Below are 27,744 nucleotides of genomic sequence, written 5' to 3'. Positions count from 1 at the left end.
TTTTTCCTTAGAGGTGTACGGAAAGGGCACAGCTAACTTGGTTGCACTGGGGTCCTTGCAAGACCTTATAAACTGAAAGAATATAGTACAGGAATTAGTGCATGTGTAAAGTGTTTCCTGCTCTGCATTTCTCATCTTCAGAAAGCCCCACAACCTAAGCAGCATATCATGCTTTCTCTTTGAATCACAGTTTAATTGTGCCTTAACAGAAAATGCTATTCTGAGTTGCAATTTAACTTCACCCACAGTCACAAAACACTACATTTGGAACGCTATAAAGTTTTGTGAAAGCATACCCCTGAAATAGATGGAGAATGGAAGAACAAGTAAATGGCAGGCAGCTGACTTCTCTGTCCATCTGTCCTCTACTGCACATCCAAGTAATTCTACTCTCCTCTGTGATACTGGTAACCCCCCTCCACTGGTGCCACGCAGCAGGTTCAAAATACAGATGAACGCTGAGCAGCAGGAAAGGTGGTTGCAGTAAATTAAATAAAAGTGCTGACAGCCATTCCCCTGCTTGGTGTCCCTGGCTTTAAGTACTATGGGACACACACTGGGAAAGAAATGAACAGTTCCCAACTTCAGGTCATTATTTAGCAGTTTTTGTTGACTTCAACTCAAGTTAGATATGTGCATCCTAGGGCAGTGCTCATTGTTGTAGTCTAAAATTATAAATCTATATAGCAAAGTGCCTTTCTTGTCTCGCTTGAATTTAGGTTCATTATTTGATCTTTACTCACCATAAATTACTGTGAATTTAAATGTGAATTTAAATTGATAACAAAAAGGAACTGACTGCTTATAAATTAGTTGCTGCAACATGCAATAAGCGCTCCGCAGGTAGGGCCTCGAAGGGCAAGAGGAAATCACCATTCACCACTCCCTTGACATCTCGGTCCTCTCTTCTCCATTTCTTCTTCAGTTCTTGCAACATTTGTGGTTACTTTTTACTAAAATCACAACTCTTAGAGGGGTCTTGCAACCTACCAACATTTCATGTGCTGGAAGAGGGACCCACCACGGGGCTTTCCTTGCTGAGCAAAGCAGAAGGTGATGAAGCCCCAGGGCTGCCCGCGCATGGGGGCACAGCTTCCTCCTGCCTGCGGGGGCTGCTGCCTGCCCCAGGCCAGGGGAGCCCTTGGCAGCGCCCCGGGGGTCGGTGCCTCCCCGGCCTGAGAGAACAGCAGAGTGCTGTCACCGCGGCCTGACCCGTCCGTGAGGCAGCTGCTAGCGCTCCACCTCCGCCCTTGGGCCTTCCTGCGAGGCACCCCTGCGGCACCACTGCTTGCTCAGGAAGCCTCTGCCCACAGGGAGCCCTCCAGCCTGTGGGGCTGCCATATGGCGGCCACACTTCATGGCAGCCACGCTTCACAGCGGCCCACACGGACACCAGAGCCAGTGCCCTTCCCGGGGGGTGCGTCCTCCTGAGCCGCACCCGCCAGCCCCACAGGGGGCTTTGCTCTCCCCACAGGCCGTTTTGGGGGGGGTAAAGGAGGGGCACGCTCTTTTGTCTGCCCTGTCCGCTAATTTCATTGCACCCTTTCTGAACACAGACAGTACCAGTGTGAGATCAACAACTTTTTTTTTTTTCCCCTTTTTTTCCTTTTTCAGTGTTGAAACAGCTTTCCAGTGACATCATCCACTTAAACTTGCCTGACCATGTCCTAATGCGTAAGGAAAGAGCAGAGAAAATGGCGGAAGAAAGAGCCCAGGGATCTGGTATGTAATCTCAGCTCTGTTATTGACCAGCAGACATCCGATACTTGACTTTCTTTATGTGTGTGCTTTAGATTCACTGTTAGGAATTTCACGTTTAACTCCTAAAAAATTTTGGAAACACTGTCTCTAAAAGAAAGAATAAAATCCAAGATTTTATTTTTCCTCAAGAAGAATTAAAACTATTCAACCACTTAGACTCTACTTTCAAATAACACTAATGAAAACAAGATCTGGTCATTATATTTGTCAAATGTTAATATATATTTGAGATATATATTCATATATATGATATATATATATAATAAATCGTATATTTTATATATATATAATATATAGATATTATTCCATAACTATTTGGGGTTTGTCCTTTTAGGATCTTTGGCCCTGACTGATGACCTCAGTGCAAAGCCACTGTCTCAAGGGAAGAGAGACTTGGATGAAGAATCCATGTTAAATGTACGTTTGATTATTTGGTCATATTTCTCAGTGTGCTGAGGTGTTCTACACAGTGAGCATTATTTATGAATCACCCAGAGTTTTTCTAGATTTTATTTTTAGAATTCCTGAATGATAAATAGCTTTTAACTAGGCCAGAAAACATGATATGTGCAATTTTCTTTAATATTTTTCCTAAGGAAAAAAAATCCCAAGAAATAGTGTAGTATAAAATTAAAAATTCAAATTATACTTAATTTCAAATGGTTTCTAGTCCTAATCGTCTCCAGATTTTGATTGTTATTTTAATTAAATGTTAAAGGAGGGGAATATGATCTCCAAAATAAGCAAAAATATGTTGGTTATAAAATAATTACCTATACAGATATAAGTGTTCCTGGGCAGGTATTAGCATATTTATTAATATTCAGTGCTGATAGTGACATTAATTTCTTTTGTGCATGTTACTGTCACAATAGCTCCATCTTGTGGTTGACTGAATTTTAGTCGGTGATTAATTTTCATTTAGATTCCATGGGAAAAGTAAGGTCGAAAAGAAAAATTTTGAAAATGCTGGTGAGGAGAGGAAATTTTAGATAAATTAATTTCATTGCATTTTTTGATAGGAATAAAAGAAAAAAAAAAAGGAACAGAAAACAACCATAGAAGCTGAGTGTTTAGCAGTTGCCTTCAGTGGTTGCAATTTGCCATATCTAAGTGGATAACTATAAAGGGGAGAAGTTTTAGTTAAAATATTATTTTAGAAAATCAAAGAAAAAATGTCATTAAGATTATGATTAGCTGGATTACTGAGTTTATGAGTCACATGTACACAGCCAGTTATGTTTTGTTTCTATTTCACACAGGTGTTCAAAAATGATGATGCTGATCAGCAGTGTAACCTTGAAGCTGCAATTAAAAACGTTGACAAAATGTCCAATGAGCTGAAGAAACTAAATGGTAATTCTGAGTTCATCATCCAGCTAAACAAGAAGCATTTAAGGCATTGTTTTAAAAAGTGTGCAGTTGTGAATGGCTTGCTTTTCTATGTTATACAACTGGTTTTGAATCTAATGAAACAATACAGTTGCTCTTTTGTTTTGAAAAATTAATGAAACTGTAGTTACATAAAAATGGAATCATGTCAGCTAGCCATCGAAAAAATCTGTTAGGTGGTCAAAGTCAGTCCTTTGCAGGAACAATAATAGTATCCTCACAGAAATATTACCAGTATGCTAATACCAAACTTTATTTAACCGTCTTGAAGTAAACAAAGCAAGGCAACCCTTCACATTTTTGCGAGTTGATAGACAAACACTTCAGAACGTGCTGTATATAACTTGCCATTCACTTAGCATCTACCATTCAATAAATACAATGATGATACACTGCCCTTTGTCTTTCAGTGGAAAGCCACCTACTGCTTTGTGACCTTATTTTGAATTTCAGCCATCCTATGAAGGCCAAAGATTTAAGAGAAGCTGAAGAAAAAACTTGGAGTTTGACAGATTAGGTAATAATATCCATTTTCATGCACCGTCTTCTATTAATACTGCTTCAGTTTGAACTGTAAAGCAATCATATGGTTTCCTGCAGTTAGGCTATTTTTATTTTAAACTGAAAACGTGGAGTGGAAAAATGCTGTAAGTAGGTTATTGATTTTGAGACCTTTTTTTTTAAACCCAAATTAAGCCCACTAGGTCTGGAAAGACTGATATAATTAACTAGAAAGGTCAGGAAACTAAGCATGAAGTTTTTCACATGTGGTTGTCTCCTTTTAAACAAAGACATACTGGAACAGTAACAAAATATTTTAAATTACTTTAAGTCAAGTCATCGCTCTCTTATCTCGGTTGTGCTCTGGAAAGTGGGATAAGAAACAGTCAGTAAAGGAGGAACTGCAACTTGTCATTTGATCTGCCTTCCTCATTCTAAACATGCTGCTGAGGAAGGGGGCCAAAGAACAGATTACTTAAGGCAAACCAAAAGTACTTTCATTCTAGTTTCTGTAGTGACTTTCTAATGCAGCTAGCTAAAAAAGAAAGAAAGATTTAGTGGTCTAAATACTCTATCCTGAAATCTTCTTGGCCCAAAATTTGAGTAGCCAGTGTTTTCATGTAGTACATTGCAATTAATATCCAATCATACTTTACTTGTGGACATGTTTGAATGTTGAGATGTGTTTTTATTCATATACAAAATATATTTATCTGAATAATTAAATCAAGATTTACTCTGCTGAAAAAAAATACAGTGTTACACTTTGTTATGCTGATCTATATTTTATTTGTCTTTTGCTAATGAGATGATTTAAAACAAATAAACCACAATTCCATAGGAGGTATTTCTGGGTTGTCAGACTTTTCAAGGCAGTGCAATGGAATAGAATTACAACCTCCAGCTCACAGAATCAGTGGTAATATGGGAATGTTGTTCTTAATTTTAGCTTTTTTTGAAAAACATACATTATAACTGACTTTTCTTTTGCAAGATTAGTAGTGAGCTCTTAAAAAATATTGGGCTAGAAACAGGTTTTGTCAGCTGAAGAATTTTTAAAATTTTATTTTTCATCTGTTGTTTTGACTCATAGTTGCATGGAAATTAAATTCACAAACTTTGAATTCCAGTTCCTAGCTAAATGTATTAGAAAGGAAGATAACATTTACCAAACATATATATTTAAAGTAAAACTGTTTATGAAATCTGATTATTTTATCTGAGAAGCCGTACAGATTACATGGAAGATTTTTTTCTGCCTTGAATTTTGGTTCAAGTGTTTCAAGTGATATACACACAAATGGCTTTAAAGGAGAAAAAGCGTGACAAAGTGTGATATAATTATCAAACGAAGGTCTTGTCAGAAAACAAAGGTTACTAGAAAACCAAGGCAAAGAGTTGGATAAATCCCACTTACCAAAGGAGAGTGAAAAACTCTTGATATGCTATGCTTCAGTGGTCTTCAGCTGCAACTTATATTTTAGAACTGGGAACATTTTGTTTTTCTTGAAAAAATTACACTAAAACCAGAAAGCAGTTATATAAGAGGAACTAAGTTTAGCCTGATTGTGTCTGTCTGATTTCTAAGAGATTTGGGTGTGTTCTGCCAATTAAGAATCACATGATGATAATCTTGTTGATATGTCTCCTATAAAAATAGTTGCTTAATTTAAAGTCAGAAAAACACAGCTAAAGAGAGGTCTGTGTTAAGGGAGAAAAGCTTGTTTCTGAGTGAGGTTAGAGGATTCTCGAAGATACGTAATTCTAATTTGTGGGCTAAGACATGCCATCAATGAATCATCAGTGGTATGGCAGAGAGAACATGATATCTGTAGATATTTTATTTTTCTAGAAAACTGTGAACGAAGGCAGTTTCATAGCACAGACATAGATCTCGACAAAGAGATGCATATCCAGGGTTGAGGTTTTTTTCTAGTGTCACCGAAACCTAGATGTCTTTAGGGTCCAGGTCAGAGTCCCACTCTTTTCATAGAAGTGGCCATAGATAGATTTACTGGGAAGTGGATCGGGGAAAAAAATGGGCTTTTCTTGTCTTTTGTGTACTCCTCAAATTTGACAAGGTTTGCGTCTACTCTGTATGCATAATAACATAACTGCTGCTGCAGTTCTGATTTGAAAAATAGCTTACTTTTTTTTTTTTCCTCCTATGAAAGCAGAAGTTTGTATTGGTATTTATTTCTGGGTCCTCTAATTTGACATGGAAATAATTTCAAGAAGATACACATATGTTGGAAGATAAAAATTCTCATGTACAGTATGATTAGTGGACAGTAATAAACACATTGTAGGAAAACCAGATTTATAGAGTACAGCATTTAAGGCATAATTTAAAAATAACATTGTCCTTTTTCCTTAAAAGGATTTTTAATGACTTCATGATTTTAGTTTGCTGAAAAAGGAAATACCCTGAAGTTTACAAACTTCAGTAGGCTTCAATACTATATGTGCTCTTCATTAAGGTCTCATTTAAATGTGTCCTGCAGCATATTTTAACATGCACTGGTTTCTTGAACCTCTGTCCTTCCCATCAATCAGAAGAAGAGGTGTTCTTTGGAAGTAATCAATGATATCTGCTACAGAAGAAAAATCCTGTTGGATGGAAAAAATGAGAAGGCTATGATAAAAAATGTCAGAATTATTAGTAATTAGTAAAACCAAAGGGTTTTTTTTTTTTAAGCTCTAAATATTTAGCCATCTTATAAGGTCCAATAAATACTATCAGATCAGCTGTTTTCAATCCTGCCATGATCTGTAGCTCAGTAACTGTTAATCTAGTGTCTGTACAATTTACTGCAATGTTGTATAATTAATTTATGCAGTCATGGGCTATTTAATACATGAAGTTGTCATTCTGTTTGACATGATGATTGCACTTGAAAGTTCAGAAAGTTGACTGATAAATTCAGAGAGTTCTGACTTGATCAAAACTGCTGACTGGTCTGTCTGGTGCCAGTAAATCCAGCGCAGTACTGCTGGATGTAAGTAAACCAGCAGTCTGGGAGCAAAGCAGTCAAGCTGGCAGATATGGATTTGTTCTCAACTGTGTATTTCCCTTATCTGGTATCTTAGTCATAAATAAATATTCCCTAACCAGGTGTATATATATATGGATTTCTAATAGCTGTATTCTAAGACTATCCCTTCATTCCCTGAGTGCAAACAGGAGAATCTGATGTTACTTCCAGCAGTAACGTGCTCTATCAGGAATAAGTCTGAGACAATAAGTAGAATTCCTCTGGAGTAAAACAGTTGCCAGGTGAAGTATCCTGACACTTAGGCATGAGACAGAGGATACCGTAAGATGAAGGGAAGTAGCGTGAAAAACACATAGTACCTCTTTTCCTTTTAAGCCAGTTCCTAGCAAATATATGTGATTTTGCTCCTGGTAACGAATCTGGATGTTGTATACTTTATCTCTGTACAACACCATCAGTACATATGGATGAGTGGCTGTTTTTCTTGAGCTGTCTCTTACCAAGAATGTTCCATCCTGAAAGATGAAAAAATGAAAGATGACAAACATCACTTCTGGGTTTGATCAGCATAACAACCTTAACTAGAGCACTCATGCTTTTAAGTGTTTTTTCTTTCTGAAATCTCTTTCCTCTTAGTAAGAGAAACTGCACTATTACAGAGTTTAGGTCATTTCTCAAATGTTTTATCTTTCAATTTACTACTTAAAACTTTCCTGTCTGATACAAATGCAGATTTTTAGGGAAGGGAGGAATGGTGTTCTATGAGGGAAAGATTCCATTAAAGGAGGAAGTAAAATATCAAAGGCCAAACCTCACATCACTTTAACCAGAAAATAAGTTAATTTCTGGTAAGTCTGATCTGTTTGCAGACAGCCTAAATAAATTGTAGTATCTCTGTAATTTTGGTAAAAACAGTGATCTCTCTCTCTCTCTCTCTCTCTCTGCTTTTCTTCATTTCAGATCTGTTTTAATAAATCTTCCATTGAAACACCCTTCCTTAAAGGCATTGAATATGATTTCATAAGCTGGACCTTAGTACAAGTCACTGAAATGCTGTACAGTTTTCTTCAGCTCATTGCCCATGCTGTGAAGCACCACAAACAGATTTCCCCACAGTGTTGGGATACAATTTGGTTTATCTCCACACACAGTTAAGCCTGGGTTTCATCTGTTTGAATCTGTCCTTATTTTTCTGGTAAATATGGCCGAGAAAAGGCTGGGATTCATCTAATCTAATTCAAGCTGTCTAAAACTTGAAATTTGAAACAAATTCCTCACTGGTGACAGAGAAGTATTTCCAGAGAACAAGTCACTCCTCCTAAGAGAAGTGAGGTGAAACTGCTTTCTGGAGACACAGAATTTGTTCTCTTGGACTATGGAAAACAACAGTCTTCATGGATGGTTTAGACTAGATGTGTAACTTTTATGTGAGTAAAGATATTCAAGGTGAGTCCCTCACTCTAAGTACCTACACTGGGGCTATAACCTTACCGTGTTATCTACCTTCACTCTTCACATATGATTGCAAGGACATCTAGCTAGCAGATGGTGAGAATTTAAACAGTACCTTGTTTATTTTTCGAAGAGCTGCTTCTGCTTCTGGCCGGGTAACATAAGCAACATACCATTCATCATTTAGTGAGTCCTATGGTTTTTGTGAGAGAGGATAAAGGAGCAAGTCAGCTGTCAGTGAACTAGATTGTGATGTTAACAACATACAAATAGGTAGAGAGAAATTTGAATGCAAGGGATATTTGGGTTTATATGCAGGATTTCTGAAGGTATGAGCTTCAGGGATTATACTAGTATATATTACTGTATGATAAGTGGCACTAAATGATTTTAAAAGTCACTTTGATAAATTTGAAAATATTACAGACCTAGCTATAATATGTCTTCAAGTAAGCTAGAAAAAAAGAGATTTCCAAATATTTTCAGTAAAAGATAGATTTTAAGTGTCATTTTCTCTTTTGTCTGCCTGGGACACTAGCATCCTTTGCCTTCATTTCTCTGGGGTTTCTTAAAATTATTTTATTTTTTCTTTTTTAACTATCATCTGAGACAATAACAGAGACTTCCTCTGAACATGCCATGTATGGTAGCCCAGCAGTGTTATCACCAGGAGTGTATTGCTCTAAATTTGTCATATTTAAAGAAATGTGGAAAAAAAATGCACTTACAAGGTATGAATTCTTTACTTGCCAAGGTTTTGTGGAAGAAGAACTGAATATGTAATGCTAGTTGAAGGCAATTGTGCTAAACAAGTAATCCAGCAAACAAGTATTTTTCTTATTTTGTTCTACTGGGGTTTTGCTATTGTTTTTCTTGCTGAAGACAAAATAAGGCACTAAAGTTTGACACAGAAAAGGAAACTGAAAGCACCTACTAACATCCTGACAGTGACTATTAACTAGAAAAACAACTTTGAAAAACATTGTCTCTTTCTCGAAATCAGAAAATTTGCTGTGTTTAGCAATTATGGTTAATATTTGTAATGTACTGTACCTCATCTTCCTCCATGTTTGTTTGGTGAACTGTCTGTCTGCTAGGAATTGGCAATGGAGGTCTTATGTCAGCTGCGCCTCTGGAAGGAGATCTGCTGTTGTTGCCTTCAAGGATATAAAAGTAGAAAAACTGTTAAAACCAGGAAAATAATTTCATCTGTGCAGTGCATACAGGGTGTACAATCTTGATTTTATGAGGCATGAAGAATTTATTTCACTCTGATACTGAGACATTTTGATTAATTTGAAATCAGATTTAGGCTACTGTATGAGAACCAGGTTCTTTACATAAATTCATCCTTGGTGCACAGGGACTTTAACTGAACTCTTGCAGTTCAGATTTCCTTAAAATCAGATTAACTTGAAATAGAGGTTACATATTTTTAGCTTCTGAATGACAATTACGCAGCTGAGAGCATCTCCAGTTTCTTTAGAGACAGAAGTAAAGTTGTCTCTGCTTTTCTTGCCTTCTTAGCACGTAGAAACTACAAAATGTCACTGTAAGCCATTGGCAGGTGTTGCCATATGCGAAAAATTATTTGAAAGCAATTGATTTCTAAGCTTCCTTTATTTTTTCTTGTTATTACAAGTTAAATATGCACCATATTTCACATGGAAAGTGTTTTCTCCCTTTTTTGAGAGTATTAGTATATCACAGCATCTTGCAGGTAGTGTTGCTCAGCTCTCAGTAGCGTTAGCTATATTGAAAAGATGCTTATATGAAATCTTGACAGTGGTTTAACTAGGCAGTAAGCCCAAACTTAATGGGAAGAGAACTCTTAGATTCAGACTAAGTAAGTTACACAAGATGGCTTTCAGGAACTTGATAGTTTTCTTTTCACAGTCAACCAGAAACATCTATAGAACAACAAGATTATATTAACTGCACCGAAACCACCTTTCAACCTTCAGTCATTTTTTGTACAAAAAAATGCAGGAATGCAGGATACAAACCTAGATGTAAGCGTGGTGGTAGTGAGCCACTTGAAGACAGGTTTCTAGCACTGTTAAACAAACAAAAAAAAAGGTAGTCAGTATAAATACAATACCGCTATACAACATTTCTGTGCTCTGAAGAACTGATGTGGACTTTGTGCCTGTTCTAAAGAATGTGAAATCCTCTTGAGACCTAGGCAGGATGAGGATAACCTTCTCTCTCTTCTTTTTGTTTTTCTTTCCTTCTTTTTATGTAAGTAAATCCACCATTTACTTGAAGCTCAGTATCTGAGAATAATGTGGAGGGAATTGGTAATGGGCCACCAAGACTTCTGTATCAAGGTCAATGCAGAAAACTACTTCAGCTTGTTGAATTTGCACAGGGAATGACTATTTTATTTCCCTAAAGCAGGAAACACAGGCAACAGCTTGCTAAATGTTTCTTTCTGTGGGGTTCCACTTATAGAGTAATTTTTCTTGTGGCTTCTATAATATTGTTGATGAAAATGCAGTTTTTCATCATTAATGTTGCAACTATGAATGTGGAGCTACTGGAAAGAGTCCAGTGAAGGGCTGCTAGCATGATAAGGGCCTGGAGCATCTCACATATGAGGAAAGACTGAGGGATCTGGGACTGTTTGGCCTCAAAAAGAGAAGGCTCAGGAGGGATCTTATTAATGCATATAAATACCTGACGGGAGAGCCAGGCTCTTTTCAGGGGTGCCCAGTGACAGGACCAGAGGCAGTGGGCACAAACTGAAACACAGGAGGTTCCCTCTGAACATCAGCAAACACTTTTTTCTGTGCGGGCAACTGAGCACTGGAGCAGGTTGCCAAGAAATGTGGAGTCTCTGTTCTTGGAGATACTCAAAAGCCACCTGGACGTGGTGCTGGGCAGCCTGCTCTAGCTGCCCTTGCCTGAGCAGCAGGCTTGGACCAGGGGATGTCCAGAGGTCCCTGCCAACCTCAACCAATTCTGTAAGCTAAGAGCTGACAGTGGCACAGAGCTCATACCCACTGCACCATAACACTTCCATATGCCTGTGCTTTTCCTCCTGTGTTCATGTTAATGCTTTTTGTTAGAAAATGTATAATTTCCTTTCATGGCTTGATCCCAGAATCTACATCCAAAACTTCACAAAATTAAGAGTCCCAATCTTCAATTTCTATTTATTTTTTTTAATTTCTTCACCTAATTTGGAACAAACTGCCTGCATGCTTTTCCTGTACAGTTCATGTTTCTCTTCTGCTTGAACAAACTACAAAAAGCTCTGGGATTAATATGTTAATTATGTTTGCAGAACAAAAACACCCTCTCATGACTTGATTTATGGAAGAGAATCAGCCAAATGGGAGCCTCTACTATATCAAAATTTGGCAACGCTCTTTGAATATAGGCAGAAGTGTTCATCATAGGAATAGTTCGTATTTGCATATGACCTTGCTATTGCTACTGCAATATTTGTTCTACTGGGGTGTCAGCAGTTCCAGGGGATGATGGTAAATGTGAGGAATTCATCAAAGAGCCATTAAAAAAATACAGAGATTAGAAAATGTACTTCAGACTTAGACATAAGGAACCCACTAACTCATCAAAGGCTAAGTCTGTTGCACACTACAACAGAAATCAAAATTTAATTAAGGGCTCTTCCATCTAGCAAATGAAGACATAAAAATCTAATATTTGGAAGTTGAAGCTAGTAAAAAATCATAGTTGAAGCAAGGTTCACAATTTTAAATAGGAATTATTAACCATTAGAGTAAAATTTAGTAAAAGGGTAGTGAAATTCTTTCAGATTCAACTCTAGACAACTAAGGTTGAGGGTTTTTTTAGTTTTGAAGCAATTAGTAGTCACAGCTCTAGCACTTAGGCTCCTAGAGTGTGCAGAATCCTTTTAAAGAAGGACCTCTTTGACCTATATCCTGCATAGTTTTGTAGGAGATGATCCCTTCCCAAAAGGGTTTATCATTCTTATGGATCCTGCAGGCAATGGGAGACATGTCTCAAAAATGGAAACATTTTACCATGTAGGTCTTAAAATACTTCCTTGGCATAAAACTGGGAGATTTACATTTTTTTTCTTGGTTGACTGATGTACATTATCAGCTTCACTGGATGCAGAGCTTCAATTGTATGAAGGATTCTCCTTGATAGTAGGAACAACACAGATTAGCATGTAGTGGAGGCAAGGGTATAGCCTGAGAAATAATTGACTACTTCAAGTAGTTACCTTGTGTCGTCTGAGAACCCTATAACCACGTACATACTGTTATTTGCTAAATTGCAAAGAGATTGAGATTCAAGAGGAATGACACAATAATGGATGAAACAAACCTTTCTGCACCAGGCATGCTGTTGGATCCTGGCTTAGGTGGAGGTTTGATAGATTTGGATGGGAATGTATTGGAGCTGTATGGGGGCAAAGATAGCTGTGGCACTGGTCTTTGGGGTGCAGCTGTGGAGAGGAAGAGAAGGAAACTTATGTGAGACATTCTTAAATGAGGTAGAGTTAAGAAATGCTTAACATTACTGCTGTTTAATTAGATAAACGTAATGGAGAAAGCATTCTATAAAAAGTCCTTGATATGTTAGTTACAGATTCTAAATTCATATGGTCAACTGAGAACTTAAAATTAAGTATTAAAATTAAAAATAAACCGGAACAGGCTTGAGCAACATTTACATTTTCTAACTCCTGTTTTGTATAAGCCACAGTTCAGATACCTTAACTGCAGTAAAGCTGAAGGTGGCACGTAACCATGTGTTATGTTGCTTCTAAATAGTGGATTTGAGATTACCTTTTTGAACTTCATTCCTTTGTGAGATTTCTCACATATCATCATGAACAACAGCATAAAATAAAACATTTTCTTTCTGCAGTGTCCTTAGACCTCCACTACCGGTAAGGGGAGAATGCATCAACTTCACTCTGCACAGCTTAACTAGCCCTATTCTTTATGGAGTCTTGGAGTGACAATCTGTAAAGACTTGACCAAATGTTCTGCTTCTGTTATGGCATCACTTTACCAACTTAATTTTAAGAACAAGGATTCTGAAGTAATTTGTGAATTACATGAAACAAGTTCTGCTTGTGTTCATTAGAGTAAATAACATCACACAGAAGACTAGTACCAGCCGGGTTTGAACGTTTTGTTGAGAACTGGGAGGGTACCAGGTTTACATGGCTAGCTGCTTGATGCTGTGTGCAGATCACAAATCTCTAAAATGTAATGTGTTTCGAAATAAGAAATTCTGCTGTCTTGTAACTGGCTCACTGAGGGAAGCTATTAGCTATAGATTTCCTGTGTTTTGTGGCTTTGATATATAAATGCACATGAGGTACTTTATAAGCATTCTACAACCTTTCAAGATACAACCTGACTTCTTGAAATGGCTCTAAAGAAACAATTCTGTGAGAATTATTTTTTTTAGAACTAAGACAAAGAAAGATTTTCAGTTTTAAAAATCACTGTAGAAATACTTACTTTCTTCTTCTTCCTGGGGAGCCAAAAGAAAATAAACATTAGCAACATATAGCACAGTTCTTAGGAATATTTTACAAAGCAAAAACCTGGAAGTTGGTGAATTTTGAGTATACAAGGACCCTAATATCTATACTGTCACTTTCATCTAAAATGCTGGGGTTTCTATCTTCATGCAATACCAAATAATTTTCAGTTCTTGCATTAAGGTGCAGCTATTATTTAAAAATAAGCTGTGAGGTAGATGTCAAATAATGGATCTTGACCCAAAGTAGTTAGAAACTCCCAGCAGATGTAAACTTTCCTCATTCCTTCACTAAATGTAGGCTCTCAGAGTTATCTGAAAGTGAAATCCTTAGGTCAGCTTAAGCTGAAAAAAACCCCCAAAATCTAGTGTAAGCAAAATCACTTCTCCTGTGTCATAAAAAAATCTGGTCTAATTCTTCCTGTTATCTGAGATAAAGTACTCGGGGAATAAACTGAGCTAGACATAGAACTGTTTAAAAAGAAACCATGTGCTATGAAAGATCCATGAGTATTCATTATAACTGATAAAAGAAATTAGTTTACCTTTTCCAGAATTATTAATTTATACGGGTACTTAATTTTATTGTAGTCCTTATACCTTTAAATCTTTGCTTTGAGACTATACTTACTCCATTTTTTTTGTGTGGTGGCCAACCCTGCCTGAAATGAAAAGAGAAAATGAAACATGAATCATAGGTGAAATGTTACTCATTCACTTTGTGTGCATTAGGCCATATTTTCAACTAAGATGTGAATTTGTAGTAAGTTTTACAGACCCAATGAATGCAGAAACATTTTTTCCTCATAAAAATATCTAACATTCTAATTTTCAGCCGTAATCTAAGATGTTATGCTAGTCCTTAGCCCATCTTGATTCTATCAACAAGGAAAATGTCAGATGAATTGATTATAAGATTAGAGCTTAAAACAAGTTTTTATAATGATGAAACATTAGACTTCAAGTCTTGAACTCAATTATAGTACTTAGCAACATTGCTGGAGCACATGATAAGCTTTCCAGTCTTTGTTTCTCTGGGAATTTTCCTGGCTGAGTACAGATCTCAATTACTTTATCATTTTGTTTTATCAGTCACACTGTTCAGCCCACAATTTATCTAGAGAATGATCTAGTTCTGCTAGAGAATTGTTTGCTACGAAGGAGTTTTGCAGACTAGTAAAATCAATGGTAGGAAAGTAAAGCTTTCTTTTTCTAACAACCTAAAAAAAATAGCAATAGAACTCATGAAAGAATGTTCCCTAGAGCAATAACTTGATCTGGTGGAAAAAACATAGATCATATATATTTTTGTGCAACTTGGAAGTGAGTAATGCCCTACATAATGGCTGTTTCAGATATGACTGGAGAGAGAGCTTTTTCTGCATTCACAGTTTTCTGTAGCTTACAGCACATCCCATGCATATTCATAAAGCAAAACTTTGATATCTGCAGACACTGCTGTCGTGCAGTAGCAGTAAATTATACTATCCTGTGTTGCTTATCCATATTTTTGTTAAATTTAATTTATCCTTTATTAAATTTCAATTAAATGAACACTTACTTTACAGGGGGTTGCTTCCTTAGAGGAGCTGGATTGCCTCTTTCATACCTGTCACTTGGTGGGACAGGAGGTTTTGGCATCATTGCTAGTTGTTCCCCCAGGGATCTAAAGCAGGAGCAAAATGATGAAATAAAGGCAAAAAGCTACTTACTAAGAAATAACTGGCTAATACTGACATCAAAAGTCTCGTTTCCAGAGGCAAAACTCTTACCTTAGCTGTGAAGTCAGAGGCTGTAAAACAAGAAATAGTTAAGAGAATGTGTAAGTGTATCAAAATAGGTGAAAAACATCAATACACACCAAACAAAAAAGATCTTACCTTTTCAGGAAAGCCTGGCTTCCTCCCTGAAAATAGTAAAAGCTTACATTTAGAAAAAAATGAAAGTTAAGATAATTAATTAAACTTTCTATGAAACAAACAAGTTTTGTATATCATCGAAAGTGAATTTTGCAGATTGAAGCACTCAGCCTCCCAAGATGTAAGCCAGGAAAATATTCTGGCTTTGCAAGAGATGGCAAAATTACAATATCTCTTATTAAAGAAAAATGTTCAAATTTTCAAAAAGTGGCACGTTTTACAATCATAGTTTCTATGGTTCAACTTTGAATTACTGGATACTTTTATGCCATTATATAACAGATGAAAGTGTTTAGATAGTAAGTAAACATCATAGAGTAGTCTCTTTAGAGTCTTTGTAAAATATGGTTTTCAGGATTTAAAGAAATGCCTTTTTTTTCCTGTTTATTCAGTTCTCAGCATTCTTTTAAGTCTGGGTGCCAGATTACATATAGTGGTGTATGCAGCGTTTTGTGAGTTTTGTATGCAAAAGCTGCTTCCTCTTTAACCTACTAACTATTTCCTTGTTCATTCACTTAAGTATTACAGCAAACCTTTATTGCACAGTGATCTCATAATGTCTTTCTGTTCAACTAGTCCTGAGTTAGGGTTGCTACTTTCTAGATACAATTGGTTGAGCCTTGTTCTTTTGCATGAACGATATTCAAACTGATATTTTTGAATAGTTAAAAAAAACACCCATTGTTATTAGCATAAGCAAATACTGACCTGATACTGGGCTTTCTCTTTCAAAAGGTGGAGCAAGGCGATCCAGTGGGGGTTTTGTGCTTCTGTCTATAGAAGGAGCTGGGGCTAAACACAAAAGCTGTGTAAGAGAGTTTGCTAGTATAGGGCAATATATCTTTTTTTTGCATAGCCATGAATTGGTGTTACTTCTTAGAATAACAGGTGAGGCTTCTGTATAAATAGTAGAAAAGAGCAGAACTGAGGAGATATAGACAAAAGTGAAGTGCTATATAGCCCGTGGGAAAAGCTTTACCAAGAGAAAACCAGCTGTACTTACGTTTCAAAGGCTTGATATTCCTGTCTCTACTCAAATCATTGTTACTTGGTGGTGGAGGAAAAGCTGGCAGCTAAAACAAATATTTTGCATGTGGTTAAAGTGTGTCTTCACCTTTCTGTTTTAATTTTAATATCTTAACCACACTACATCTGTCAGTCTTTGGTACAGCACAAAGTCTCTGCTCAACACAGGAAGGATAGGAGCCATTAACACTCCTGAAAAATGACCTACGTATGTGGTTTTTGTCAGATGCAGAATTGGCTCCATCTGTTTCACCTCACAAGAAATATTCTAGTGGGATGTTATCTTTGGGGAGGGCATGAGTATTGTCAAAAGAAAAAAACAGGAGTTTCAATAATGCTGTTGTATCTTTGCCCCTTCAATGCAGCAGGTGTTAGTTTTCAAAACTAGTATTGAAATTAGTGGGTGTAAATTTGAGGTTGAGAAATATGTATAAAGTCTGTGCTACTGACTGTTGCTCTCTGAGGCAGGGGGAGAAGGGGCTGTTCTTTGTTCCTGGGAGAGCTAGGGTGAAACAGCATTGCACTGTCAGCAGCTGCAAAAGATGTTTGCATCTAAACCTAGACTTCTTGAGACAAATGCCTCCCAATGTTCGTTCTTATTCCAAAAAAATAGAGCAGCAATTTAGGACAGCAGTCTTGAGAACTCATGACACCTTGGAGTCCTGTGTGTTTTATATATATGAACTATGACAGTGGGTCAGACCAAAAATCCCTCTATCACATCCTAAAATTACCTTTACTTGGGTAGGTCTAATGTGTATCTCTTCTGGCATGCAGTGAACCAATAGTGCCAGTTGTAAACAGCACAACAACTTTCAGTTTTGAAGTATTCACAGTACCAAAAAAAAGGAAAAAAATCTGGGTCATCACGGTTCTAATCATACAGTCCCTTATACTTTTATGTGTTCTTAATTCAATTGGACAATTGCTAGAAGTATAGCTGGGAAAGATTTAACCTTTTTTCTTTTTACAAATATCACAGAAACAGAGGAATCTATTACAAATCTGTAATTTATATGAGAGAAGCATTCACAAGTGGGTACAAATTTCCAGTGTAAGAAACAGCCAAGTAATGGGAAATAATTTATTTGTCCCATGAAGTTTTAATTGTTCCATGAAAAAATGGCCACCCTGTAACAGAGTTCAAATCTATTTTGATGGCTGAAATTCTTCCTCTGCCTACACTATCTGAATAAAAATGGCATTATTCTTGGACTTATAAGAAGGTACTGGCAAAGGAAATAGGTAAAATATTAAGAATGCAACATACAGAAGCACCTCTTCCCCCAAATGAGGCTGGTACTGGGGATGGGCCAGGTCGCTGGGGTGGTACTGGAGGCTGATGTGATGATCTAGTTGTTGGAGGCCTGTCTAAAGAAAACAAAAATCCCAAACTAAATAACTATATAGAGTTTGGTTATTTTATTCTCGTTAGATCTTTATGAAAAAGAGCCCTTGCAATAACCTACATACACAATATATCGTAGAGATATTGGTTTACTATATAATGGACAGTTGGTTTATGATTAATGTTGTGTTGGGAGTTACAGGCTCATCTGTCCCTTTGGTGGTGAGGTGACTCCATCTGCCAGTCTGTTGGCCCACACCATTTATTTTCATTCACTGCAGTGCAGTGACCATGAAACACCAGCCAGTCTAGATGGCATTTTGTACAGAGAAAGCTGATCTCTTTCTTCTCCCAGTTTTCAGTAGAGTTTTTGCCACCATTGTGACAGCTTGCTCTGTTCAAGGTTGCACTACCAAAACTAATACAGTATGCACATATGTAACTTCATGCAGATTCAACCCAATGGCCAAATAATGCACACATCACACAAAACTAATCTTTAATCCAACTGAGCTTGTCTGAAGTATAAAATTTAGCTTTAAAAGTCACAAAGGCACTGACATGCTGTAAGTCTGGGTCACTTAATCTTGTTCATGAACTACACTGTTGACTTCAAGGAAAAACCTTCTATATTCAATTACCAGCCACCTAGAATGTGACTGATAATGTGTGAAAACATCATTTACAAATTATTAATAACACTTAATTTTTAGTAATTACCTATATAATCTGTGTTGTTTGCAAGTGACTTGGCAGGAAATATGACATTGTGGTGTGCTTCATCATTATTGGATGGAGGTGGTTCATAGCCATCACTGTCATGTTCTGCTTCCTCAGCTTCTTCTGTTGGTGATTCATAGTCAGCCTCATCTTCCTTTTCCTGGTCATCATCAGGGCTTTCATAGTCATCATCTTCATCCTGGCAAATGTACATAAAAGATGGGTGCTGTAACAAGATACTAAACACTTCAGTGCAATTTCCTTGTGGCCTTTCACTGTGGTATTTTTCACTCTGGAGTATATCAAGGCTTTAAAACCAGTTTAAGTGAAAAAATTCTCTGTTAAATAAAATGGGGAATGGAAGCAGCATTTTATTAATGCATACAGCACACAACAGCTTAAGAAAGGAAACAAGCATCATTTTATAACACAAGCTGCAGCGGAAGGTCAAGATAAGGTGATAGTTTATTGAAATGCACAGTGCCTTTGTTTTAGGTAACAGCCAAGCCATCAGCAAACAATTCAGTGCTTCCTAGAAACACATTGGAGCAGAAGTTGATGCCTGTTGATATTCGTTCTTAATAGCATGTACTCTACAGCCTGCAACTCAACTATTTAAAAATGCTTCAGACAAAATGAGGTCTTTGATATGGAACTTGGTGCCCTCCACTGACCAGAACCAAACCAGCTGAATACAACTTGTAGGACCTAGTAAGATCACAGAAAAATAGAGTAGCAGTCATTGCACACATCTGTGCAATCTGCCAAGGCTTACAAGAAAAAGAATATTCTGTTTGTCATTGGTATCTTGACTGACTAGCTCTGTATTGACATAGAGCTCAGGTGCTCTATAGGTGGTTACTTTTACCTTTTGTGCTCCTAAAATAGCAGCATATCTCCTGCAAACTTAGTAGCAAGTGGTTTTTAAAAGTCACTCTACATTTTTTTAAAAAAAAGCATTGGCAGTGGTCAATTTAAGAGATCTTCATACACCTGGACTGTGCCTCAGTCAGCTTATTCACTTAGTTAGCTTAGTTGTGTATGCACCATCTAATGACATTTACCAATGCATTTTCTATGCTGAAAGGCAAAAGGAACTTCTGCAGTCTAATTGGCTTTAAAAAAATAGATTCTTCAACAAATCAACTCTGAAGAATAAAATGACAAGAATTTGCCACTGAACAACATAGCAAACATTCCTTTACTAGCCACCTCTTCTAAGAACTTGCAATAGGTATATAAAATTCAGCCAAGGTTCTGTGGAGACCTGGTCATAGGCTGTGAGCTTCTACTTGAGCCAGTGGTATAGGACTGCCATTCTCTGCCTTGCCTTACTGGGGGAGACCCTTTTCTCACTGAAGAAATTTGCATGCAGCTCTCCAATCATTCATGCTCCTGCTTCTCTTTCTCCTCATTCTAACACCCCCTGCCATTGCTCACTCCATCCGTGCTGCCCAAAGCAGATAATGCCAGAAATTATAGACTTTACAGAAGAGGTAATCCATTCAACCAGTAGGTTTTGTTAATCCTGATACTCACAAATGAAGACCAGCCACCATCTTCTTGACTGTATCCTGTGTAAAGAAGCATAACCACAGACTTCTTAGCATGTACAACTTCAAACTATCAAGACATAACTTGACAAAAAGGACACAACAAATCCCAGATCAGTTCTGAACCAGAATACTATGTCACAGGAACAAGGAAGGTCTTTGAAAGGCAGGCAGGCCATCATGAAAGGTACTACAAATAACACTGATTCAAAACTAAGAGTATAGTTATCCTTGTATGAAATGATATATGTGCTGTCACTTCAAGTTTGTCCTACACTTCCAGTGTGAAACATAATTTGAAGTAGGATGCTTTCAGAGTGAGCACAGATTTCTTATCTCTTTGTTTAATACTATTTTATCTTTCATATCAAAAGGGTTTTTTTAATTTCAGTAGGACTGGGGGAACATGGTAGCTTGCAGAAGTTTTAAGTACCTGTGGCATATTAAGAAAACAATTGAAATAAAAATTCAGAACACGGCAGACATCTAGAAGCTTACCTCTCTAATACAGGGTGCTGCTAGGAGCAGGGACAGAGGGCAGAGGTGTTGAAACACAAATATATAGGGACTAATACTATGTATTGGTTTAAAGGAAGGCAGTTTGGGGATGCTCATGTAAATGTCTCTGCCCTTGCCTTTCTTCACAATCTTTTCTATTTTAAACATATTTTTTCTTTCTTGTTCTCCTGTAACTACTCTTTATTCCTTTTGCAAATTTGTTGTGCTCTCATCTTCTTCTGATTATTGTTTTGGGTTCTTTTCCCCCGCCCCCCTCCCATTTACTCTGCCCTGCAAGGATTAATCTAATATTTTAATATTTTTAAACACTTTTTGGTTTTAGAAACTATCTGCCAGTACATACTTACCTGGATTTTCAGGACATTTTTGTGTTTGGGCCCTACAACAAAGATACAAAAAAATAAATTCCTTCCATTTGCAATTCTTAAATGTTTGAAGCATACTAAAATCTATTGTGAGTAAAGGTAGTAGTTAGCTTTAACAGTAGAATGAAGCTTTTATATATGAATTTAACTCTGCCCAAAATGCCAAAAACACACTACTTCGTATTTCACATACAGGATCCTGATGTAAGCTAAACTGTCATGAAAAAAATTCAAGTCAGTGTGGTCGAGTGTTTAGAAACAAGGGGACTCAGTAAATAAATTTATCAGGGGCCCCCGTCCTGAGAATAGAAACATTCTTTACTAATTCCATTCAAGCTGCTGAAAGTCAAGTTCATAAATATTTTTAGGGTTTATAAATATTTTTATGGTTTTCAATTCTAGTTTTGAACTCTAGTTAATGCAAAGGTGTAAAATCATGTTATCAGATGATGTAAAACCATGTTACATAGACTAGACTTAGATTTTCATTGTATGTGAATATAAATTATTCTTTTTTCATGTGATGTTCTTGCAATTTTTGCTCTTTTTCTATTGCAAAAATATTATATTCAATGATAAGTCATAAAGTATTAAAAATTGTAATGATTTATAGGTCTGTGAAATGCATTAATGATGATTTATTAGTGCAATAGTATGTGCCTAGGCTTTATAGAATTCCTAAAGATTCATTTACTCAGGTGGAAAATTGTATGAAATTTGAACGCTACTTGGTCCAGAAATGGCAGAAGTATCTAGGGTGTTCATGGGCTCAGGCTTTGCTATTCTTAACAGATGACATTAACAAAAGAGAGTTTTCTTTTATATAATTTCCAGGCTGTCCCTCTGACCCAGGTATTACTGATCAAATGGAAAACAGTCCGGAAAAGACATATCTGAAAGCTTTGAAAAAGAAAGCTGAATTGGTTTACTTACCATTTTGGAAAGAAGGATAGCCTCCCTTCATTTCTGTTTATTTCTTGACTTAATTTACTTACAATTCTATTTAAAAGAAACACAAAAATAGTTTTAAAAAATGCCTTGAAATTTGTCAGTAATTTTCTTAGCTTCTTTCCCTCAATATTTGCTAAATTAAATCTGTTAATTCAGAACGATTATTTACTATTGAATATTGAATTTATCATCTTATCATCTTATTGCTGTTGCACTATAGCATATCCAATTGAAGACTAGACTTCTTTTACATAGATAAAAACCCATATTGTTGGATTAAATTTTAAAATAAACATTAAACCCAGCAAGCCTTAGAAACTTTGGGTGTGGTAGACAATCACGCACTAGAACATTGCTTTAAATAATGGCGACTGCATTTGTATTATTTTGCATGGAAAAAGCAGATCATGCTTCAGGAAGCAGCTTTCTTGGTAGAAAGCTTATGGTTGCAAAAGCAGGGATTAAATGTACTCTGTGTCTACTCTCTGTTCTTTTTGTCTCCCTCCCTCTGCAACCAAGATAATACCTAATCCAGAATCCCTCCAGTAAAGAAGGTGAAAAGGTTGATTTAGTTCCGTCTTATAACACATTTGCAGGACAGGGCAGGGCAGGGCAGAAATATTCATGGAACATACAAAGACTGTAGCTTTTTGTCTAGAGAGATTTTTCCAAGTGGATGTTGTTGTCATCACTCATGTAGTTTGTGTACAGCAGTAGGGTGAATAACAACCCATGAAATGCTACCTTGAGTAAAATTTCAGTCCAGGGCATGTGTTTATGCTGCTAATATTACTGGCATCCAAGCCAGCACAGACATCTGGGACTGACAGTTTTTGTAGTGACTGACTCCCTGAGAACAACTCTGAGGTTAGAGGACAGTCAGTCCAGAGTTTAACAGAACTAAGTCCACTGAGAGCAACAGAATTCTGATCTGCTAGTAATGAAGTTTGCCTCTATCATTATTTTGTTTCACATAAAGTTTTTGTTTCAAAGAAAGCTTATGATGAGTCATGGTCTGATTCTTAATTCTCAATATTTCTGGGGAAAGTCCCACCGAGAAAGTCCTGTGACAACCAAAGCAAATTGGTTACATGCATTGGTTAAAAATATTCCATTTTACTTGTAGCCTATATTACCTAGGCCTATCAGAGGCAGTAAATGTGGAAATAAAAGTAGTATAGAAAAAAATGAGGCACTCAACATATTTGTTTTATCTCAGATTCTAAATTCTGTAAAACCTTATCTTTATTGTTTGTTAGTGCAGAATTCTTTTCCATGCATCTTTGATTTGGTCAATCAAACTGTGTATAAGTATTGTAAAATCTTTTTTAATGACCACACAGTTACCACTCTGTTTTGTTTTTCTTCCTCTTTCAAGTCTTTTTCTGCTACTCAGCAATAATAATCCCCTAGTTTTTTCCAAATGACCTAATTTGTGCATCTCTTTCATGTTTAACTGCTTTTCTGGGCTGGGACTTGAGGAAGGCAAGTTTTCAAGCAATCTAGTATTTTCAAAAAAGCCAACAAAAACATACTCTTTTTTTTTTGATCCTGAACCATGCTAAAAATCTTTTCCTTATTTTGAATATCCTTTCTCTTGCCCTTGTTACTTTCCTAATACTTACCTTACTGTAATTCAAACTAAAAGATAAATTCAAGGTATAGCATTGCTCTGTTTGATTATGGAAAGTGCTATGGGGACAGATCAGACTGCCAGCAAGTATCAGAGAACAAGGAATTTCAGATCAGTATGGTCGTGCTGTCTGAAAAGGATGAAGATGAGTAATTTAATGTTAAGGATGTGTACACAAGGATCCAAGTATGAAAACCAAAAGAATATTTTTTGTTTTTCTTTTTTAAGAGAGTACTTAGCAATGTTCTGATTTGAAGCAAATATTGTCATACTTGCCCCTTTTGAAACAAGCACATGCACAAATTTTAGTAATTTCAGGATTACAGCTGTCTAAATCTGACATTGTTACCCAAGCAAATCGCATAAAGCAAGAAAAATGCCAAATTATAGGCACAGGACTCCTCTTGCTCTTCTTTCCCATGCAATGAACACTCCTCTGCACAAGAAATTTCCTTCTGGTGCAGGTGATAAGGAAGTTGCTGTGTGAGTAATAAATTCCACGTGAAACATCAGGAAATGTTCCGGGGTGAACAGTGCACTGCGTATACCAGTGCTTTGGGTGAAAAGTGGATTACGGAACTTGTTTGTGGCTTATTCTCTGTTGTAGAAGAGGTAGAGGAAGGATCTTTCTTCATATTGTGTTTATTTTCAGCTAGAGAAGTAAAATGAAGATCACTGGGTTTAGAGCTAATAATTCTTCTAGTTGAGACTTCCATGGGTGTGAATGAGAGCTGAGTGTTTGGAACCTTTCTGGATTAAACCTAGGCTGACTGCTATGAGGATTTACACCAACTGGCTTTTGAGGAAACAGTGAAAGGAAAAAGTTGCTCATCTTATCATTTGCTGCTTAAAATACAGTGTCTAATCTTTAAGTTTATTTGAAATGCTTCAGACCAATGGCTCGGAGAGGTTATTAGAAGAAAACAAATTTTAGAATGGTAACACTTTACAAGCAACGTTATTACAGAAGATGGGTGCACTGAGCAGCTGAGTCTGTAGCCATGTGAGGAAGGAAGTACCAAACCACACTGCTTTCTGAGTTGTGGGAGTGGATGATAGGAGAGGATAAGGCAACAGCACTTGCAGAAAATGTTACTCAGACTTCTCTTTCTCTTTCTACCTCCTCCACCAGACACTTAGCTTAAAGCTGGCAGGAAGTCAAAAATAAAAAAAAAACCCACACAACCAACCCCCAAAGCAGTACTCCAAAACTGTCTTTTGTTCGCCTAACTGCAGATATTGTCATGAGTAGTATCCATTCTACCTGTATAAAGGTAGATAGATATAAAGGGATTAAGGACTTAAGATGGGTGAGAGAGATGGAAGTCAAAGTCCTCTAGGACCAGGAAGTTGCATGGTTGTGTACTGAACACTGTCAAGAGCATAGTTTGTGATGAGGTCTTTGTTTTGGCCTTTGAGAAAAGTCTGTTGGGCAGATGCAATACTATTTTGTTGGCTTCAAAACTGACTGATTATCAATTATGTTCTAAACCTTTCAACAACCTTTAGAATCTCATCTGAGAGAGCATGTATGCACACACATTCACCTCCACCCAAGGCATATCTTTTTAAAAGAGACCATAGATTTCTTAATTTTTAGGTTTGCACTTTGACTCTCCTGAAAATAGAAGGACTTTCAGACTGTGCCATGTTTGCAGGCTCAAATGTGTCCCATTCAGAACTCAGCACATTTATCATGTTTGAACTGACAGGTGCCATTATGTACTTTAGTGCAATGATGCTCTTTTTATTACTGGAAATTTTCACAAGTGCTATGGGATATGCCATAAGCTTTCAGACCAAGGTCGAAAATTTCAAATCTGTTTTGCCAGCAACCTGCCACTAAGGATAGCCAAAGAGATCAACAGCCCATATTAATACCTTGAATTACTGAAAACTTGGAAATGTTTTCTCTCAATATAGTAAACAATCAGAGTGGCAAAGACTAACATCAGTTAGTCTGATCATGGTTCAGGTATCAACCAACCACCAGCATTATTTAGAATGAGATCTTTGGTTTTGCTTGTTTATTAATTCTGACCACATTAAGTAAGGCACATTCTGCTGAATGCACTTTAAAACATTTTGCAAGACTCACATTTGTTATCCACAAGTATAAACCTTTATGACCTTCTGTGACTGCACAATAATAATTGATAATGATAAATGATAATGAGCAACAAGAAAGCTCTGTGTCCCTTAAGCTGTATCTTGGCCTCTTGTTTCATTAGATTTATTATCAAAATTATAATTACACCCTCATGGTTAGGTCTGAGTTTCATTTAGCACTTAAGACAGATATTCAATGTTTGCTCTGTGTAAAATGTACCATATCCCTTCCCTGTTCCACCAATATACCACTTACTCTTTCAGGATACTGTGTGTTGTTTGTGAAGCTTCGGGTGTGCATGTTAACCTAGTGCTATTAATATTAACTTAAATGGTTCTTTCATAAGATATAGCAAGTACAAGAGTAATATGAATGAGCTCAACAAAAAATACAGTCGTTTTTAACAGTTTTTCATATTGTTACAAAAATGCCAAGTGTTAAGCATAGTGTATGTTTGAAGAAAATGCGTTGCAACTGAGCTAAGCTATTAATAACTGACAAATTGTTAGGTCAACCGTGATGCAATCTTACTTAGGATGACAGCTACATTCATGATAGCCCAATCTCTAAAACTGATGGTTGTGCCACGATTATTTATTTTAATTTTTCAGTGGGGAAAAGGAGAAAATGTATGTGTTAGGCATTTCTACCAATAGAAAACTTGGCACAAATGTTGCTGCTCCTTAAACGACTGTGGCAATGTGATAACTTTGGGATAATGGCTGAATATCTCCTGGGCCATAGATTTCCATTAAATCTGAGAACAAGTGAAGTAGGGGAAACCCTTTCATGGTCTGGAACCTGGAGATCGGGTTCCACCACATGTAATCATGTAGTATCAGGTCTTCAGAGATGGATCATCAGTGCCATAGCAGATCTGTGTAGGTCACGGGCACAGAAAGGCATATATCTTTTCATAGAATTGAAACTATGCTTAAATTCTTAAGATATGGTTAGTATTCTTAAAAGTCAATTTTTACCAAGTGATTTAAAGCTGATACTCTGTATCTTCAAATAGAAATGTATATATTCAAGTCGAAATGTTATGTGGTGGCATTTTTTGTTTCGATGGAGAACTGCCTGAAGCTCAGCATGTGTGCAAGTAGTGCCTTTTGAACCAGAGCCTTAAACCAGTCCAAGGATCTCTCCTCACTCCCTCTTCCCTATGTTCACCCAAAGCAGTTCAGCTACAACACAGAACCGACAAAGACCAAGTGGCTTTTTCCACCTCCCTCTTGTTTAAAGGAAAGGGTGAAAGTGAAGTGGTAAGTGGAGCTGTACTCTGCCTTTTGCTTTGGGACCTTATGCCTGAGCTAGACCTTTGATTCTACTGTGCACCTAAGTAGCAATGAAAGAAACAATTCCATGTTAGATCAAAATATAGCATTAAGCAAAGTTAATTTTCTAAGCTTCTCCCTAAGATTGCTTTAGTAGCAACAAAAGTGCAAGAGGTCTCAGGGTCCTAAAGAGTGACAGCATCATCAGTGTAAATATTCTGAATTAGAGTAAAAACTTCATATTTACGAGAAGCCCCAAATGTAATAATAGGTTCAAATTCATGGGTTTACTTAAAGGCCTAGATGCTGCGAGGAAAGGAGGGCACGTGGGTTTCCAGTTGTCTAATGCTCTGTTTGGCACAGCTTTATGCATAATTTAAAAATGAGGACAGCTTTTGGTTTTGATCCTCCCAATTACTCCATGACAAAGTCGGTCTTCATTCAGTCTTCATTTTCCATCCTCCACCAGATATAATGCCCCAATAGACATGCGGGACAGATTTCCTTTACCATGCTAGTACAAGACCTCAGTGTCTCTTGCAGGCATACAAGAAAGTTGGGTGGTGACTGCAAACAAGAATGGAAACCACTACTGAGGTAAATGGGCTGTGGAGTCTGTTATGATCCCTCAAGAAATCTATGTGTGCATCTGCAGGTGCAGTGAGTCCTTATTGTCCATTAACCCTTTTGCCTTCATAATAATTGCCTGAATAAAACTTGCAGGA

The 27,744-nt window shown here is 36.9% G+C and overlaps 1 protein-coding gene across 1 annotated transcript in view; it reads right to left on the bottom strand.

Moving 5' to 3' along the window:
• Positions 1–3,390: 3,390 nt before the first annotated feature.
• LCP2 (lymphocyte cytosolic protein 2) overlaps positions 3,391–27,744 on the bottom strand; it is a 34,936-nt gene continuing 10,582 nt past the window's right edge. Inside the window, exons 4-21 of the mRNA XM_074883416.1 lie at positions 21,982–22,047; positions 21,031–21,062; positions 20,151–20,185; positions 18,612–18,810; positions 17,814–17,914; positions 16,521–16,590; positions 16,226–16,309; positions 15,479–15,504; positions 15,371–15,390; positions 15,160–15,264; positions 14,230–14,260; positions 13,577–13,589; positions 12,426–12,546; positions 10,109–10,158; positions 9,156–9,259; positions 8,218–8,295; positions 7,010–7,165; positions 3,391–6,264 (exon numbers count right to left, since the gene is read on the bottom strand). Coding sequence (XP_074739517.1) covers positions 6,142–6,264; positions 7,010–7,165; positions 8,218–8,295; positions 9,156–9,259; positions 10,109–10,158; positions 12,426–12,546; positions 13,577–13,589; positions 14,230–14,260; positions 15,160–15,264; positions 15,371–15,390; positions 15,479–15,504; positions 16,226–16,309; positions 16,521–16,590; positions 17,814–17,914; positions 18,612–18,810; positions 20,151–20,185; positions 21,031–21,062; positions 21,982–22,047 — 1,414 coding nt within the window. The 3' untranslated portion in view covers positions 3,391–6,141. The remainder of the gene's footprint in view (positions 6,265–7,009; positions 7,166–8,217; positions 8,296–9,155; positions 9,260–10,108; positions 10,159–12,425; positions 12,547–13,576; positions 13,590–14,229; positions 14,261–15,159; positions 15,265–15,370; positions 15,391–15,478; positions 15,505–16,225; positions 16,310–16,520; positions 16,591–17,813; positions 17,915–18,611; positions 18,811–20,150; positions 20,186–21,030; positions 21,063–21,981; positions 22,048–27,744) is intronic.

Source organism: Strix uralensis, chromosome 14, assembly GCF_047716275.1.
Source record: "Strix uralensis isolate ZFMK-TIS-50842 chromosome 14, bStrUra1, whole genome shotgun sequence".
Taxonomy (NCBI): Eukaryota; Metazoa; Chordata; class Aves; order Strigiformes; family Strigidae; genus Strix; species Strix uralensis.
Note: the sequence above shows the minus strand (reverse complement) of the source record. Positions and strands in the feature narration are given on the sequence as shown.